Source organism: Camelina sativa, chromosome 3, assembly GCF_030686135.1.
Source record: "Camelina sativa cultivar CO46 ecotype springtype chromosome 3, ASM3068613v1".
In the NCBI taxonomy this organism is placed as follows: domain Eukaryota; kingdom Viridiplantae; phylum Streptophyta; class Magnoliopsida; order Brassicales; family Brassicaceae; genus Camelina; species Camelina sativa.
This window is the reverse complement of record NC_141882.1, coordinates 4589256-4608504: the sequence shown is the minus strand read 5'-3', so window position 1 is coordinate 4608504 and position 19249 is coordinate 4589256. Positions and strand designations below refer to the sequence as shown.

General features: G+C 36.7%; 3 protein-coding genes, 1 non-coding gene and 2 pseudogenes across 7 annotated transcripts; 2 read left to right on the top strand and 4 right to left on the bottom strand.

The window, feature by feature from the left end:
• Positions 1-577: 577 nt before the first annotated feature.
• Positions 578-4098, bottom strand: LOC104770372 (polyadenylate-binding protein RBP45B). Of its 2 annotated transcripts, XR_015595172.1 has the most exons (7): positions 3589-3979; positions 2978-3443; positions 2625-2710; positions 1763-1821; positions 1543-1673; positions 1333-1429; positions 578-1080 (listed from the first exon to the last, which is right to left on the bottom strand). XR_015595172.1 is itself a non-coding variant. In XM_010494787.3 (6 exons), exons 1-6 carry the CDS (start codon positions 3850-3852, stop codon positions 877-879), a joined length of 1221 nt encoding a protein of 406 aa, XP_010493089.2. In that variant the 5' UTR covers positions 3853-4098; the 3' UTR covers positions 578-876. The 2 variants fall into 2 exon arrangements, 1 of the variants encoding a protein (XP_010493089.2); XM_010494787.3 differs by lacking the exon at positions 2625-2710 and having other exon boundaries at positions 3589-4098.
• On the top strand, positions 4044-4115 carry TRNAW-CCA (transfer RNA tryptophan (anticodon CCA)). Its single transcript has one exon. It is a non-coding gene; the product is annotated as a tRNA-Trp (tRNA).
• Positions 4116-4283: 168 nt separating this feature from the next.
• Positions 4284-5762, top strand: LOC104770355 (pentatricopeptide repeat-containing protein At1g11630, mitochondrial pseudogene; annotated as a pseudogene). The gene has a single exon (XR_015595170.1). The product of XR_015595170.1 is annotated as a pentatricopeptide repeat-containing protein At1g11630, mitochondrial pseudogene (transcript).
• Positions 5763-5948: 186 nt separating this feature from the next.
• Positions 5949-7242, bottom strand: LOC104770364 (putative F-box/LRR-repeat/kelch-repeat protein At1g11620 pseudogene; annotated as a pseudogene). Its single transcript, XR_015595171.1, has one exon. The product of XR_015595171.1 is annotated as a putative F-box/LRR-repeat/kelch-repeat protein At1g11620 pseudogene (transcript).
• Positions 7243-8857: 1615 nt separating this feature from the next.
• LOC104770345 (cytochrome P450 77A3-like) lies at positions 8858-11220 on the bottom strand. Its single transcript, XM_010494752.3, has one exon. The coding sequence runs from the start codon at positions 10660-10662 to the stop codon at positions 9127-9129; it is 1536 nt and encodes a 511-aa protein (XP_010493054.1). The 5' UTR covers positions 10663-11220; the 3' UTR covers positions 8858-9126.
• A 1317-nt stretch (positions 11221-12537) lies between these two features.
• On the bottom strand, positions 12538-15087 carry LOC104770334 (glucose-6-phosphate/phosphate translocator 2, chloroplastic-like). Its single transcript, XM_010494741.2, has 5 exons — positions 14398-15087; positions 13983-14208; positions 13649-13871; positions 13318-13531; positions 12538-12968 (listed from the first exon to the last, which is right to left on the bottom strand). Exons 1-5 carry the CDS (start codon positions 14893-14895, stop codon positions 12957-12959), a joined length of 1173 nt encoding a protein of 390 aa, XP_010493043.2. The 5' UTR covers positions 14896-15087; the 3' UTR covers positions 12538-12956.
• Positions 15088-19249: the final 4162 nt, after the last annotated feature.

The following is a 19249-nucleotide window of genomic DNA, read 5'->3' as shown; positions in this document are numbered from 1 at the left end:
ATCGGGTATATATACCTTAGTATCTACGTTTAGAACAAATCATTAATCAATAGTTTTGTTGAGTTCAAAATTCTTGAACTTATATAAATAATGATTTCAATTAATGAAGGAAATTTAGGACTAATACACTACTTTATTTTTTTTATGAAATAAATATTCTTTGATATAACTCGGAAAATAAAGTTATAAATTTCATTATGAAAAAGAGAAAATAGAATTTCTGTTTCGTAACCAACATCTTAAATAGTACTACCCTCTATAAGACTACAAGTTTGCAAAATCTACTAAATTAATCAGATTCTTTTCTGTTGTCCTTTGGTTGGTTTGGACAAACGGGTCAAGGCAATTTTGTTTATATAATTTTCAAAGCTGAAAGCTGTTAATGTGAGTCGATTAGATGACTTCCAGAGATTCATTATTTGTTATGTAAAAATGTTCAAGTTTAGAGACGCACATCCCCACACTGCCCCTACATAGACCTCTACAGACTCTCCAACTGTTCTAATTCTGGATATTAGTTGTCAAGCTCTTAAGATTTTGATATATAGTGTAAGTTTTTTTTATCAAAACAATAATCTTTCAAATCGTCCAAACATAGTAATAATTATATCGTTCCTCAAACACTGTTTTAAGTTTTCACATTCAACACAGTACCCAAAGATATATCAAAGCTTACGTTCTTTCAGAAAGTGATGACAACATTAAAAACAGAAACACCGCAGAAACATTATTAAGACTTTAAGAGTGAAAAACTTAAGCAGAAGAAGACACACACACACACACACCTAAGAGAAACAAAGACAAACCAAACTGTGTTTCGGAACACGTTCATAACGAAGTACGCAAACAACAAACAAGCAACATTAACCCTCGCGGTCAGTAGCTGAACCCGACTTGTTGCTGCTGTGGCGGTTGCTGTGGTGGTTGCTGTCCTGCCTGCTGTGGTGTCTGCTGGTAACCGTTGTATCCACCACCAGAGTAGCCACCGTAATATGCATTAGGGTCTTGCGGCACTGAGTACCCATACTGCTCCTGTCCTTGTCCATACCCACTGTAATAATACTGGTTTGGATCCGCTGCCTGGAACCAATATCAAAAAAAGCATTTCAGATTTTCAAAAGCTATTTGGAACATTCGAAAACCATATCTCCCAACTGTTTTAGGTGATTCTATTATCAACTAGAACTAGAGCCTGAACAACATAATTCTCTAATTTTTTCATTTAAAGGAAAGGTGCGAAGATGAAGAAAGTGGCGAGAGAAGCTGGGAATAGGCCACACACAGTAAGCTATTTCTTCCTATCTAACTTATATGCAAAGTTAAGTCAATTACTTGTTTGTTCGAAGGACTTCGGCCCCATGAGAGCCTGACAGTCGTTCCCCCCAATTGCACTCCATTCAGCATTCTAAGAGCTTCCTCAGCGCAGCTTCTGAAAAGTGCAGGTTGGTCACAAAACACATGATCAGTCAGTTAGATTAGTATTCCAAAGACTATAATAGGGTCAAATGACAGAGTTCCTAGTAGTAGCAGGAGGGGACTTACTTCTCGGAAAATTGAACAAATCCACAACGCTTTCCGGCGGGTATTTTCACATGTACAATCTCACCATACTGGCTAAAGACATTCTTTAGATGATCATCCGTGACAGATGGATCTAATCCACCAACAAAAACCTGCACATCAACTTAAAATGCGTCAGAAATTACCCCTTAGGAAGATTACCGAATATGACACATATGTACTATAGGAGCATATAACCCACAGTTGTGTTATTTGGATCATTATCAGTAGGTACCACTGCAGCACCGCTCTGGTATGAATCTGCATTTACACGGAAAAACACAGGTATAGTGAACGTAGTAAGTATCTGTGAATTACACATGCAACTAACACATATGAAGACCGACTTGCAACCTCCTATTAAACTTCCTAACAAAATGAATGCAAACGAAAAGAAGGCATGAACACATATACATCCCACCACTCAAACTCCAAAAGAAGAACGAGTCTTCTGTCTGTTGATGACAAAATTGCAAAACAAGTAGAGGAACTTGCCATTTGTGAGCAATCAAAAAGTTGAGGAACCACAACCACAAATGATGAGCAAATAGACAGCCAGAACTGGTTTTCGGCTACTTAAGGATGGTAGGTGCAAAATTTACAAGGTAGTGGAACAAAATAATTGAAATGCCTATAGGGACACAAAGTATAGAGGAAGGAATTGTAAAGGCCAATGCTGAAAAGAATTAAAACAATATAGCTATTTCTCTGGCTACCTAGAAACTGCCAAATTTGACCAACCCCATTTTTAAAAGGGTGAAACGAAATCTTTCTCAAAGAACTGCTAAAATGTTGGGTGAACTTCTAACATCTAGACACAAAGAAGTAGTAGAAAGGCGCTTTATGTACAGATATAAGTAAAAATTACGTAAGAGATACGAACGTTAAGTAGAGCGGAATGAAATAGAAAAGTAAATACATAAAAATTGACTGATGAAAGTAATAAAATAAACTGACAATAACTGGAATTAAGGCTGTATCGAAAAAGATAAATGGAAAACCAAAGTAGGGCTGAAACGAAGGAAAGGGCTAATAACGGACAACACATGAACTTTAAAACTGACCTAAGCATGGGCACTCAATAAGGGGATAACCATTTCAGCTGAAATCAGTTCCAGGCCTCAAGATGATTAGAGAGCCTCTTGACTCCCTGCTTTGAAACAAACAGGATACAACAAGTGTGCTATAAGAGTTTTTATCTTTTTAAGTTTTAACAGAATTTACTGCGGCCTGAAAGGTAAATGTAGGATGCGGCTTTAACAAAACAACGGAGTCATACTTCACAAGGCTGTTAGCTAGTTGTTACTTGAAGAAACCTAGTCACATAAATACTAAAGCACAGAAATCCAAACAAATCATGTGAATGCAAGAACAACGCAATTCTAATGTAACATTATACTTCCAATATTACACATACCTCTTTGACCAGTTACACCTTTTTTGCTAGCAGCTGGCCCAATTCTCATAGGCCTAGTAGAACAAGGAACACCATTCATCTCCGTCATAGCACGTATCTGTTCACTTTCATCAGAGAACCTAACAAAACCATATCCCTTCGTACGCGCAGTGGCTCTGTCAATAACAACCTTAGCACCCTTAACTGAAGGATAAGAAGCTCTGAACGTCTCAAGTAAGATATAATCCGTGACATCAGCAGCCAGATCACCAACAAATATAGTGTAGTCTGGTGAATCATCCCGTTTATCTCCTGAACTCAATGATGCCCAGTTCAATCTAAAGAGCTGATCAGGAAAGCTCGGGATAGGAGTGTTGTTGAATGTTTGTAGAGTTCGTTCAGCAGCAGCATGAGACGCGAACTCAATGAAACCGTACCCTTCAACCTGGCCTGTTTGCTTGTTACGGATCACTTTAGCAGAGAGAAGCTGCGAAAAAATTGATAAGTGTTAACATAAAACTACTCATTAACAAGACATAACACTAATACACATAGAAAGTTTCAAACTTTAAAAATCCAATCTTTCAAACAATAACATAGTAACAAAATTAACAGAGATCTGAGGAAATTACCTCTCCGGTATGAGCAAAACAACCATAGAGGAAACTCTCATCCATCCAATACTGTAAGTCACCGATCCAAAGAGTACGGATCTCGTCGGCAGTCATAGGCTGAGTTGATGGAGGAGCCGCCGCTTGAGGATTCCACATCTGTGGTGGTGGAGCAGCTCCAGCAATCCCGTAAGGAGACGGTTGCTGGTAACCGTACTGTTGTTGCGCAGAAGGAGGAGGAACGTGATGTGGAAGGATACCTCCGGGTGGTGGCTGCTGCATCATGATCGGTGAAGAAGAAAGATAAAAGAGAACTCTTTTGAATCTCTCTGACCGTCTAATTTGTGAATGATGAAGAAGAAGATAACAAACAATGCTAAAATGAGACAAAAGATAACCTTTGACAAAGCGGCGGTTTGTAATAAAACCAGATATGTTTATGATATATATAACTAATTGTGATAATAGTCACTAAGGGATCCGTGGCGCAATGGTAGCGCGTCTGACTCCAGATCAGAAGGTTGCGTGTTCGATTCACGTCGGGTTCAAACCCCCGGTTTAAACGATCCTTAACTTTTTTATTTTATTTTTCCTCTCTTACAATATCTAAAAATTCATCCGAACCGTCCAAATGATGACTATTGACAAACATCAACGGCTGTTATGAACTGTTTACTAACTAAACCAATTGAAATCAAATTTTAAATTTCGAATCACGAACCGGTTTAATCCACTTCTCTCTCCACCGTCATCTCCATTACATCGTTAAACATCATGAACCCTAGCAATGGCGTTCCTCTTCCGCATTCCAAAATCGGAATCTCTACTCCAGAACGTGACTCAATTCCGATTCCAATCTTCTTCATCTATCTTCTCACTAAACTCGCTCACTAGCAAACAGAAGAAGAGTCGAGCTACTCTCTCCCTTCTCAAATCCGAGAAAAATCCGAATCGGATCCTCGAAATCTGCCGGTCCGCTTCTCTTACCCATGATTACCACGTCGATCGTATCGCTTTCTCCGTCGCGGTTGTGACACTAGCGAGAGAGAAACACTTCGCCGCTGTGACGCAGCTTCTCGACGGGTTTATTCAGAACCAACCCGATCCCAAATCCGAGAGTTTTGCAGTCCGTGCCATTATCTTATACGGCCGAGCTAATATGCTTGATCGATCTCTACATACATTTCGTAACCTCGAGCGATACGAGACCCCAAGGACGGTGAAGTCTTTGAACGCTCTTCTTTACGCTTGTTTAATGGCTAAAGATTACGAAGAAGCGAATCGTGTCTACCTCGAAATGCCGAAGAGGTATGGTATCGAGCCTGATGTGGAAACGTACAATAGAATGATCAGAGTGTTGTGTGAGTCAGGTTCAACGAGTTCATCATACTCCATTGTTGCAGAGATGGAGAGGAACTGTGTAAAGCCTACAGCTGCTAGCTTTGGGTTAATGGTTGATGGTTTTTACAAGGAGGAGAAGTATGATGATGTGAGGAGAGTGTTGAGGATGATGGAAAGATTTGGTGTTCATGTAGGTGTTGCTACATACAACATCATGATTCAATGTTTGTGTAACAGGAGGAAATCTACTGAAGCGAAGGCGTTGCTTGATGGTGTTATCTCTAGTAGGATGAGACCTAACTCTGTGACGTATTCTCTATTGATTCATGGGTTTTGCAGCGAGGAGAAATTGGATGAGGCTATGAATTTGTTCATTGTTATGGTGGATAGTGGATACAAGCCTGACAGTGGATGTTACTTCACTCTGATTCATTGCTTGTGTAAAGGTGGAGACTTTGAAACAGCTTTGATCCTTTGTAGGGAGAGTATGGAGAAGAATTGGGTTCCGAGTTTTAGTGTCATGAAGTGGCTTGTTAATGGACTAGCAAGTCGTTCCAAGGTTAGTGAAGCAAAGGAGCTCATTGAGCTAGTTAAAGAGAAGTTTACTAGGAATGTTGATTTGTGGAAAGAAGTCGAAGCTGCATTGCCGCAGTGAACAAGGAGCACAAACACAAAAAAGGTCATTCGTCTTATTCAAGTGTGGCTTTTGAAGGTTTGAGATTGTGTAAGTTAGCAAAAAATCTTGTCGTTGAGGTTAAGTAGCTGGTGTTATCAATTTTGTCACTGAAAATTCTTCAACATGTGTTGTATATAAAATGTGCTAATAGCAAAAAGAGATGGCCAGTTTCTGCTAATTCGGTGAAAATTTTGTCACTGACTCCATGTCTTTTAAGGTGAAGTCATCAACCTGCTCCGCTGCCAAGATGGCCAGTTTCTGCTAATTCGGTGAAAATTTTGTTTCTTCTCAATGACTCTATACAAACAATGGGAATAGTCTTAACTTCTTAAGAGAATCTTTTTGTTAAGAAGAGAGCATAAACTTTATGAACATGTTGTATATATAATATGTACTTTTGAGATACTCCAATAAACAGTCTTGCTGAAAGAATGAAGTCATAAGATAAGAAGTTGAAACAACCCCACCAAACTACAAAAACAACAAAAAAAAAGACATGACAACATTCTTTGTATCAGATTCAAACTCATATATAAACTCAACCGGGAACGGTAAGCAAGCTAGGAACATAGTAGTAACAAGAACCACCAGTTGAAGGATCTATAGAAGAACATTTCACTTTTTGGAACTCTTGATTCTTTCCCACAATGTAGATGCTCGTATACCCTAAACCGCGAACAGATAACACAAGCCTACCATTCTTCTCAACGAAGTGACTTGAAAATTTAGGACACATGTAAAATTCAGGTGGAGAAACTGTCATCAGCCTACTCCAATGCTTCTTCATCACCCATAAGTGTAACTTATTTGTATCCCGACATTTATGTAACAATGAAAACCGATCTTCTCTGAAAACGCCTAGAGAAAGAGAGTTCTCCAACTTCTTAGACTCAATGCATGAAGGAGGAAGAAACAAAGACTCAAATCTCTCTTTAGAGAAATCGAAACTCTGTATCGTCGCAAAAGGTTTACCATTAAGATAACCTAGCCAATAAGGTGTTCCTCTCAAACACACACTATACTCTGGTAGATTAAAGAAACCTTCAAAGCTTTTATCAACAACAACCCTCCAAGAATCAGATTTGAGTTCATAGACTTCAATTCTTGATTTGCCAACATCACAAGGACCACAAAGAAACCTAACAATTCTGTAATCAGAATGACCTAACGATTGGTTGCTACTAATACATCCAAGGCCATATCCAGACACATCCTTGAGATGGTAGCCACATTTGATCCATCTTGATTGTTTCAACAAAGGATTAAAAACTAAAAGATTGGATCTCATGACAAACAGCAACAAACCATCACAATGATACGTGTTCTGTACCAATAAACCTGGGTCGAAATTGGTTGCAAAACCTCAAGATTCAGAAAAGGGCTTTCAAGTTCGTTGAATTAGATACCTACACAAGACAGTGTGGAAGTCGAGTAAGCAACTTCGGTATTGGAATTGTGGTTGAGGACTATGAATTGTTGCACACGGCCACGCATGTTTGACAAGTGCTTCTTGATGAATCTTGGCTCAGCGATTAGGGTTTCCCACTGCTTGCATGTGGTTTTCAATCGTAAGAGAGATCTAGATGGAACCCATGAGAGTATCTCCTCTATCATATCCGACGCAAGCTCCATCATCGTTATCGTGTCGTGCGAGGATTTTTCTTTTCTTCCTTTTTGACCTCCTCTACACAATAATTTTTTAATTTTGTATAGTCAACAACAACATATGATTAAGGCCCATTTATATGATTAAGGCCCAACATAATAAATCCACAGATCCACATGTATTACGCTGTCTAATTTTGATTTCAGAATATTATTGTAAACAAGAATTTACACGGGTTTTAGACTTTTTTAGTTGAGAAAAAAATATAAATTCATTAAGAAATTATAATCGAGATAAATTCATCAACAAATTCAGTAGAGTTTTAGATTTGTTTGTTAAAAAAAATATTATTATTTTATAAAGAAGAGGCTTGTTAAGAACAAGTCTTGGTCTAAATAAAAATATATAATTTATGTCCACCATGAATAATTTGTCTTTGTCTTCACGAAACATATTTCTAAGAAAACGGATTGACCAATTTCAAACAGCAAACAGCAGGGCCGACCACTATTTTCAAAATTTAATTCCTGCTAAAAAAGGAAAGAAATTTGTATTCCCATTTCAAATGTGTCTTGCTTGGTTAAACCTAGAGAAATTTAGTAGTACCTTTCGCTACAATACTTAAATATGAACAATTTTTTTTTGCTAAATTAAAAATGTACAAGTTTGAAATGGGGATTTCGTTTTTACAATGTTATCAATCAACATTTTAAACCCCTTTTTAAAAAACTACTAATAATAGTGAACTAAAATATACACTTTATATAAAAACAGTTAGGAAATGATATGTAATAAATAAAATAAGAAAACCCTCGTGATATAAAAGCAAATAAGTAAGTTCAACACTAGTTGTGGTTTGAACTTTGAACGTCTTCTCTAAAGGAAGAATGCATAGACGTAAAAGAAAAAAAAAATCACTTCTCATATGATTTACCCTAAAATTAATGCACGGTTGGCCCAACGAGAGGATTTGGGAGGTTGGAAAATTCATGCTTGTGTAAGTACGTCCTATTGAAGCCAACACACAAACTTCAATTATTTTCACATTTATATTTGTCTTTGGAAAGTTTGAATCTCGGCCATATCTTTACTTATTTCAAACATTCGATATATATATATATATATATATATATATATTTAAAAATGTTTTGCAGTTTAAGACAATCAGTTTATTATACTATAATCATCTATACTTAAAAATATATATACATTATACATGACTAATTTGAATATAAAGTAATTTATTTATATGGACTACTCCATACCTAAAGAGAGTGATTCATATAGTAGAATTCATCTTTCAATTTTACTCTAATTGTCGGTGGCCAAAAGCCAGTTTGATTTGTTCTCGGTAAAAAAATATCTCTATATATAGTTCCATATGGGTATATATTATAACAGGTCCGTTTATTTTTTCATCGAAGTTAATGTTGTTCACCGTACAGCTTGGTAGCCCCAACATATTTGGGTGGAATTTAAGTGTCCACCTTACTACTGACAATTTCATTTATATTTGATAGGTCTGCGTCAGATTTACCCATTTCGTCGTGGTACAAGATAAACTCTATTGAATTTGAAATAAATCGGAATATAAATATTAATTCTATTTTCTCTAGACTTGACTAGACTATTTATGATCTATAACGTTTAGATATAACTATATAGTATTTGTTAAATTACGACGGCACTAATATTTCAAGCAATTAATGAACCATTACACCTACAAACACATAAAGTCATAAACCAACCGAAACTGCATACAGTATGATTTGTATTATCATACACTCCTTGAAAATAGATAAAGACAGTCCATAAACAACATTAAAAGTAAAAATAAGAAGACAACATTAAATATAGCTAAGATTAATACGACGACGTACAAAAGGAATTAAGTATTAATTATCCCACATACTCGTAGAAAACGAAACATATCCGTCTAAGTTCTTCTTGACATGATCTGAGCTTTGAGCGAATTTTTCATCACGACCGTGAAGGCATATGTCTCAGTCGTGTCGGGTGGGGAATCCGGAACCGGGATCCATCTAAACGAATGGATCATCCTAGCAAGCATCAAGTTGATGTGTAGGATCCCCAGAGACCAAGCCGGGCATATCCTGCGACCCGCGCCAAACGGCAACATCGTAACGCCACGTGTCCCGGTCCAGTCAGCGTCAACACCATCCCCACCGGTTAAAAACCTATCTGGTCGAAACTTAGCTGGATCCGACCAAATCTCCGGGTTCTCGGTAACCCAAGCAGTGTAAAATTCCACATATGCCCCTGCTGGGATATCGTACCCTCCTAGCTCTGTGTCTTTCACGGCGGCGTGAGAGAGAAGAAAATGTCCCGGTGGATGTCGCCGGAGAGTCTCTTTCACGATAGCTTCCAAATAAGGCATTTTTGCCACGTCATCCTCTTCAACGACCCCGTTTTTGCCAACAACTCCAACAACTTCGTCGTACAGCTTCTCTTGAATGTTTTGGTCACTCACTAGATGGCATAACGCCCACTCAAGCGTCGTTGCGCTCGTGTCTGTACCGGCTGAGACGATCTCCGAACACAAAGTCACAATCTCTTCGTCTCTAAGCTCACCGCCTCTCTCGACGAGGTTCAAACCAAACAAAGAATCCACATAAGCCGCACCAATCGGACTAACCATCTCTTCGTTAGGACTCTCCTTAGCTTCAACGAACTTACGACGGTTTCTTATCAACGGAACGAGACACTCGAGCTGTGTCTTCCTCAGCTCTCTCGCTTCACGAACTTGACGCCGAAACAACGGAGTAAAAACCGGCAAAAAGTCCGGTAACGTCGGAGATGTTATGAGCATAACGTCCTTAAGAACATTCTCTATGTTCTTGATCTTTTCCTCGCTGATCTTGGCACCGAAGCAAAGACAGATCAAGATGCTACAAATCGTTAGCCTACACTGACTCATAACCTCCACGAAACCTTTCTCAACATTCTCTGTTTTAATCCTCTTCATATGATTCTCCATAGCCCAAGTCCGTATCCACGAGCACTGTTTCACCCTCGGCGCGGTCACTAGCTCTGTCACGAAGTTCCTCCTCAGAGTCCTCCACAAAGATCCGTACTCGGCTGAGTTTATAGCGCATTTCCCGACGCTAAACATGAGCCGGATAGGCGAGTCTGGAGGACGTGAAGCGAAGGTTGGCCCACGTTGGACTAGCGCCTCGTGGATGAGTTTTTCGTCCGTGACGATAATCATTGTACGTTGTCCCATCTGCATGGTGAATATTGGACCATACTTTTTACGTAGGTCACGCATTAGGAAGACGAAGTGGCGACGTTGGAATATGACTTGGAGTAAGTTCCCGACTAGTGGCCATCCTTTTGGTCCCGGCGGGATGTTCAGGCTACACTGACTTTTTCCGGCGGAGGAGAACCGGCGCCACCATAGGTTGATGAAATAGAGAGCGAACAAGAATATGATAACGTCGGTAAGATCCATATTTGCTATTATTGGAGAGAGAAGGGTGGGAGAGATAAATGAAGAAGAATGTTAGATGATGTTTTGGGCAAGTGAAGAGAAATTTAGGGTTCTTATTATATAGAGAAAGTATACTAACATAGAGATGAAGTGAATCTGCCAGTGCCACATGAACCAAACGAGCTGTAAATTGGTCTCACCAACCACCTGTCATCTGTGGGCATTTACTGCTTTGCCTACAGTATATAGTTGGTATACGGTTTAAGTTTACAATTAGATCTTAACCTATTTAGTAATTATCACTTTATCAGTATGAAAGTGTTATAGATAAGATATGACTCTCTTTTTTTGTGTGTCAACCAGTATTATTGATTTAATTAAATTCTAGTTTCTATAATAGCATATTTTAAGGTATATTTGTTCATAGGGTGATAGGTGACGCATTAGTCATCGCATTATTCTTCGGAACAACATTAATTAGGGGGATGCATAAGTTTGTTGTGAGCGGCAAGTCCTATAGCTAGACTCTTTATTCATAATTTTTGTTATTTTGTTTAAAGTTTATCTTTTTGGAGAGAAAAAAAATTAGTTGATCTATTCAAATCTCATCTAACACACAAAAAAAACAAAGGTACTTCATTTCTCTGTTTAACTTATCTATCCTAGTTAAAGAGATAATTAATTGCAAAGAAGGATGATCTATTAATTAAAATAAGATGCCATTTCTCCTTAGTATATACTATCGATCATTACTGTTATTAAAATTACGTTGGGTTAATGAGAAACAATATAAATAAATTATAAATTTTCGAACATGTATATTTATTTCTTTGAAAGAACAGAAGTCTAAAACATATATCTTATAATGATCGACGGCTAGTCTTAAATCTAAAAAGGTATTATGAGTAATTGGTATTCCAACAAATGTTCAGAACTAAACTTCTCCCATATTGGATAATTTTATGCTAATAATAGAATCAATATAATTCGTAGAACTCACAAACTAGTTGGTCCGTGTCAAACAGTTAGACATAAGCCTCTGAGTCTTAATTACAATCTAACAGAGACGGGTGGAGGTTAGTTCCCCAAATGTCTTTATTGGGTCAATATCCTTATTTATTTTTGTATTTCCTTTTCATTTTGGGTGTACGTATTTTTCAATTCACTGTTTTTAAGACACAGCTAGGTTTTCTGGAACATACTAAATACTTTTCTTTGTAGACAGCTCTTATAATTTTAACATGTATGTTAAAATCAATGTGCATTAGATACGTTCTCAAGTTACAATCATTCATTCCGATAAAATCATTTCACCTACTCTTATTGTTTTAATTTCAATTGTGACTAATGACTAGTAACAGACTAGCAGGTATGTATGCACTTAATCCAAATCTATAAACAAATGTATTTATCTGATTAGAAGGAAAGAAAGAACCAAAAATGTAATTAAAATGGTAAAACCAAACGAAAACAGAGCAAGCCAAAAGAAAGAATAAACAGAGGAATCACAAAAAGGTGATCCAAGCTCTCTGAGCTGATAAGATTGTAACCGCATGTCACGTACCACATTTTGGGCTATCTCAAAAGCACCCAACCATGTTAGATTAAGGGAATACAACATATGAAAATATTATCATTCCTCATCTTTTTTTTATCACTACACAAGAAGAGCATTTAGTTACCAAATATTGTTGCTATTTTATCTTCCTTCCATTGTTGATTGCAGTTTAAAACATTTGTGAACGTTGATTGTTTCGGAACCGGGAGATCATGATCGTAACTCAAAGAAGTGCGATGTGAACGCACTCGCACCAAGATTCCCATGCCTATAGATGATCAACGATAGTACATTTTGGGTTTAACTTAAGTTAGGAAGGCACGTTGAAAACAATTAAATAGGGAGAACAAATTCTTAAAAGGATAAGAGATTGCATAGCATTTTCACAATGACGTTGTCTTCTTGACCCAGAGGAGTCAAGTTACCAATCACATGACACATAAGAAAAAAAAACTTCCAAAAAGGAAACTTACAATAAATGATATATTAGTAGGTTTTGTACTAAGTATTAACTTTATTAGATTATTATTCAATTAAGTTGAACTTTTGGATCCTTTGGAAGAAGGTAAAACTATATTATGCAAGAATAGCAGTAGGCCATGATTTTTACGGCGTTGATCTTCCAACTCCATTTGCTCAGATCCGCCGATTACACATAACCTTCCTGAGATCTTCACAAGAATCATCTTTTGTCCTCTGCTCTCAGTATCTTGGTGCATCAAACTCCCCTGTGAAAACCGCTCATCCTTCAACTCCCTCACTGCTTAGCCTGCTCAAAGATTCAAAACGAACAAAAAACCCAACCAAAACATGAATAGAAGAGATTTAAGTTAAAGATAGAATCAGAACTGTAATCCAACATTGGCCTTCTCATAGTGTTGTTAGAATTCGCTAAATCTTAATCTATGATCACTAGCAATTTAAGCTTTTTCAGAGAAACATCAAGATTGTGGCATGCTCTTATTGCCAAGCATAAAGGCACCATCTTAATGTTAACCAAAGGGCATATTTGTGTGTTTGCTTTTCTCTCTCTTGTTCTCATCTAAGAGCAAGCAGATTATGAGAAAGAAGCCTTGTGCAGACTATCAAAGCGGTCTACTGCTTTCATTGTTTTATACCTGAGAATAGATGAAAGTTCCAAGAATGGCAATGGCGGCACCAAGGGCATTGACAGGTTTAATCGGGTTTTGAAAGATGATGATCGAGGCTACAATGACTGATATCCGTTTCATTGTGTTTCCAACGCTAAACGTCAGTGGTGAAATCTGGTCGAGGGACATGTAAGAGACTTGATTATACAGATGGTAGAAAACACTCTGTGCCACTACCCACCTGAAATTCAAACATTTAGGATCAAATACCTTATAAGGTTTCAAATCAACTTCTTAGAAAAGCTTATCTCTTTTGTTTTGTACTAAGAACAAAATCAATGAATCATTAGAAAATTACCAGACAAAGTTTGGTCCGATTTGGGAGACAGCGTTTTGCCAACCAGCAGTCCACATTTGGGGACCTTCCACGGCAATGGCGAAAGGAGTGACAATGAGAAGAGACATCATAGATAAGCAAGCGTAGTAATTCATGCCACTCACTGACTTCCCCTTCATCCCCTTCTTAGAGAATATGTTACGAAACACAAACGCCAAATTCGATATCATAGCTCCCATAAACCCTGAAAAACCAAGCATCTTGCATAAGATGTGTTGCACTGACTCAAAACACTTATCATCGAATAACACCAGCTATCTAAATCCAAAGCAACAAATGGATGTTTTTTGATTACCGATCATATTGAAGTTGAGCTCGGTGACAGCAGCAAGAGCACAGCCTCCAATAATGGGTAAGAGAGAGAGGTAAACAGGTAGAGGGAACGCCTCGCCTAAGAAGAGGCTTGAGACGAGAACGCTAAAGGCTGGTTCACTGCTTTTGATGATGTGTGTGAAGGACACTGCCACTTTCGACATACTCACTGTTGCGGCTACATGTCCAATCGTATGTGCCAAAGCCACCTGAGCAATCAAACCACCATCATCACACAGTTCCATACAGTACTACTAACACACCTAATCTATAACAAAAATGATGAATCTGAGGATTACTGCACACACTTAGGTTCCAAATTCCTAACTCAAAGAACTAATCACCGTAAGCAAGACAATTTATCAAGCAACACCGGTAATGAAAGTTAGAACCTTTACCGGGAACAGAGTTTTCCAGAAATCGAGATCGGTTTTAGGAGCTTCAGCGAGTCCAGTGACCCAAGAGACGAGCATCATCAAAGAACCACAAGCGAGAGAAAGCGTCGAAGTTAGCCACGGGTAAGGAAAAGCATTCAAAACCTTCTTGTTGTAGATATTGAACACAACGTTCAAAGCCCACCAAGTCGCGAAATAGATCCCAATCTTCACCTTCTGCCCAGATTGTTCTTCAGGGACTTCGACACCGATCTCAATCGGACGAGACCGATCCGCCTCGTAAGCTCTAACCCTAAAAACATCACTCCTCTGCTGCGGCGCCGCAAAAGTGAAATTGGACAAACTCTGAGCAGATAAAAGTGGCTTTTGAGAGAAAGGATTAGGCTTTTGGAAGTTTCCGGTGATGGGTAAGGGTGAAAATTGAAGCTTTGCCGGGATTGATCGTCTTACGCCGGCGATTGTGGTTAAGGAAGGTGAAACCGGTTTAATCGAAGAAATCATCGGTTCTTAATTTGGGATTCACTAATTTTACAAAAACTGGGTATATAACTGTAGTAAAGGGGACTCGATCTCGAAGTGGGTTCGATGGAATGAGAAAGAGCCGTTTGATTCTTGGGAAAATGGAAGAGACAGAGAGAGAAGTAAAGAGAAGGTTTTTATAGGGTAAAGGGAAGGCAGGTGAGGAGGGAAAGTATGGGTCTTTGTAAGCTTAGCTTGTCGACAAAAAGGAAAATTTCAGATCATGTTTAATTACGCAAACGCCCTTAGATTGTGTCCATTCGTGAGCTCTATGAGATGGAGTCTTTAGTATTTTACGACTTCTTGTTGGGTGGCCGTAGAGACTGTCCATGAGCTAAGCTAAGCTTAGCATCCGTGTTTTGATAGAAAAGATTAAGATTAAAATTAAAATTAAAGTTAACGTTTGACCTAAAAAAATAATTAAAATTAATGACTCGTTGAGCAAAACTAAAATAATTCCAATTTCTTTTATTTGTGTTTGTTATGTATGTTTATAATTTAAAGAGATATACGCTAAGGAAGACAATATTATTATTGATTTATTATGATTTCATATTACATTTTATTTAAACTTTTCTTATGAAAAATTCGAGAATCACCAACATAATGCTGGATAGATTTCCAATAACATTACACTTCATGATACTAATAGATTGTGGTATTGGTTTGAGTGTTAATAAATCATCACTACACTCATACATCCCTGTTGTCACACCACCGACTCTATCATTTAAAGCATCGTAATCTTTGACTGCCAAATCTTTAAGAGAAATCTGATCGTCGTACAGTGCTGTGTCATAACCGTCAATACAACCTAAAATATATATTATGAGAACGAAAATCAGTTGTGTTGTCTGCAAACAATGTTATTGGTTTTAAAACTTCAAAACAGCGTGAAGAAAGATCTCTCCTTTTGTAATCATAATACTAAATCTTGCATATGATGAGACAACAAGAAGTAATACCAAAAAAAGAACCAATATAAATTTTTTTTTTACGGATGTAACCATTTTTCCGTTTCTGGTGTTTGTTTGAGAACTTAGACGAGATTTATATAGACTGAAAGATATCTTCAGATTTAAATGCTAATAGATTATATACCATATTAAGATGAGTTTTCAGTGTTATAGAGTTTGACCAATAATAAGGAGATAAATGCTTGATAAATTTCCAATAACATCACACATCTTAATAATAGATTGTGGTATTGGCTTGATTGTTGACAAATCATCACTACACTCAACCATTACCGACACTCAACCATTACCGTTTCGATACTACCGATTCTATCGTTTAAGCCGTCATAGTCTTTAGCTGCTAAATCTTCAAGAGAAAATTGGTAATCGTAAAGTGCACCGTTATAATCCATAATGCAACCTAGATACATACGATGAGAGCGAAAATCTGTTGTGTTGTCTGCAAACAATTTTAATTGCTTTAACGTATCTGATATATTTCGAGACTGATAATTGATCAAAAGTTTGGTGCGACCAAAACGATCTAATTTTCCAATTTCAGATGTTGGTTTAATAATCTCAAAACAGAATGAAGAAAGATCTTTTCTTTTGGTGCAGATAGAGTTGATCTCTCCTTTTGTAATCATAATTGAAGGATTTGATGAGAGTAAAGACACATAATGTGTTAAAAGAAGAATTATATTAGACTCTCATAATTGTAATTGTACAAAATACATTCTCTTATATAGAGATGAGTTTCCTAAATTAAGATTAGGATAAATGTAAACTAAATATTATTTATACGATAATGCTAAACTTCTTAAATCAATATTAACATTTATCTAATATCTTTTAGAATAATATCTTCATGACTTCCATTTTTGGGTTTATCATCTCGACCGTCAATCTCGGTAGATCTCCGGTTCACCATCTCCCAATACCCCTCGGCAAGCTCATACGTGGTAACACGGGTGAGATTGGACAAGTCTTCAAAATAACGGCTTTATACCCGGCCGTCGGGTCATCATCGACATTTATACCCGGTCGTAGGGTTCAATGCGGCTACAATACCCAGCCGTTAGGTCATCGACGTTTATACCCGGTCGTAGGGTCATCAACAGCGTTTATACTCGGCCGTAGAGTCATCTTCGTGGCATTTATACTCAGCCATAGAGTCAATTCCTAAGGTTATGCTCGATTAAGCAATAAACCATAATTAGGATAAACTTGGTGAAACATCATCACCATCAATCTTCAACACCATGGAGACGTGATGGCCGTTATCGGCTTAAACATCATCGTCACGGAACACTTGTGCTAGCCAAAAACATAATCTCAGGCCGAATCTATAAAACAAGCCAACTAGCTTCTTCTTTGTCTTTAGATACCAACGATCACCATTGGTTTATGATCGATCTTTCAACACACCGCACATCTAAGTTTCATCACCGCCCTAGCAAACTTGCTAGTCAATAAGAATCAAACATGACCAAATCACTAACCAATACAACATGAGTCACGTCCTTCTTCTCATATTCCTCCTCTTTCTTTCTTTTTTTTTTTTTTTTTTTTTTTTTTTTTTGACCAAGAGACCAACACCATCGTACATCTTGGATTCATTGTCACCACAACCCAAATCATGGCCAAGCATAAAAAAAAAAAAAAAATAACATACTCACGTGTGTGTCAAGATACAAATTCCAGAATTTTTTTTTCTTTTAAATAAAAATCAGAAACTTGCATAAGAAGCAAGCCACAAAAGGTCAAAGAAATTAGAGATTTTTTTTTTAGAGATAGAACATCATAAAAGCGGAAGCAAACAAAACCATAACCCATAGGAATAGAGATCCACAGAATTGACCGCTCTGATACCATGAAGGATTTGATGAGAGTAAAGACACATAATATGTTAAAAGAGAGAATTATATTAGACTCTCATAATTGTAATTGTACAAAATACATTCTCTTATATAGAGACGAGTTTCCTAAATTAAGATTAGGATAAATATAAACTAAATATTATTTATACGATAATGCTAAACTTCTTAAATCAATATTAACATTTATCTAATATCTTCTAGAATAATTTCTTCATGACTTCTATTTTCGGATTTATCGTCGAGATTGATAGATCTCCGATTCACCATCTTCCAATAATAATACTAAATCTTGCGCATGATGAAACAACAAGAAGTAATACTACAATAAGAACCAATATAATTTTATTTTTTTACAGATGTAACCATTTTTAATTTCAGATGTTTGTAAACTTAGACGAGATTTATATAGGCTAAACATATCTTCAGATTTAAATGCTAATAAATTAAGTACCATAGTAAGATGAGTTTTTAATGTTATAGTCTTTGAGACTTTGACCCAAAAAAAGAAAGATAAATGCTAATAGATTATGTACCACAGTCTTAATGATTTTTCAATATTTTATTTTCTGATAGTTTGATATGCTAACTGTTGACCCAATAGAAACGAAATTGTAGTTTAACAAAAACAATATGAGCTTAAAAACACATTATTAACTTTTGACCCAAGAGAAGAAAACTAACAAACATATTTTTATTTTGGTTTTTTCTCAACTTATCCTTATAATATTTTATTACTTCAAAAAAAACACTTAAACACTTAGATGTATGTAACATTAACAAAATAAAGTTGTTATTTCAAAAAATTCTTTAACTTATGTAAAAATTCTAAAACATCAATTAACTAGGAACATAGAGTAATATTAAGTGTGTCGATGTTCTAGCAAAAGTGAGATTAAGGACTAAATAAGAATGTCCATGTGATACATCGACACACTTAATATTACTCTATGTTCACTCAATGAATACTACTGTTGATAAGGCACGCACGCAATGGAGGTCCCAAAAATGTCTTTACAGTTCCTTTGCCGTAATCTTGCATCGCTGGAACGAAAACCCCGATGAAGGTTTTTCATTCTCGCGAGACTGAGCTGTCAAAACGTTTGTTTGCCATTTATTCTGTTTACTTGTATATGGCAATTTCTCAAATACCGCTGATGCATGTCAACAGATAAAATCCAAAAATCAAAAACAAATAAAGTCAAAAGAAAGAGACGAAAACCATGACTACAATTGGTACTCATATTATTCTTGGGATTATCATAAAAAGTAAAAAACACACACATAAATATATTTTACTTATTTTTTTGCTTATATTTTGCATATGTTTTGCTCTTTATTAATTTATTTTTCTATATTAAAAATAATGGTAGGTATACTTATTGGAGTAAGATGTTAATTACCTTGTTGGAGTACAAAATAAATATTGCAAGTGATTGTGGTTTATAAAAATAATATTTTTGGTTTCATATATATCGTTATTAAAGTTTATGGTAGATTTTT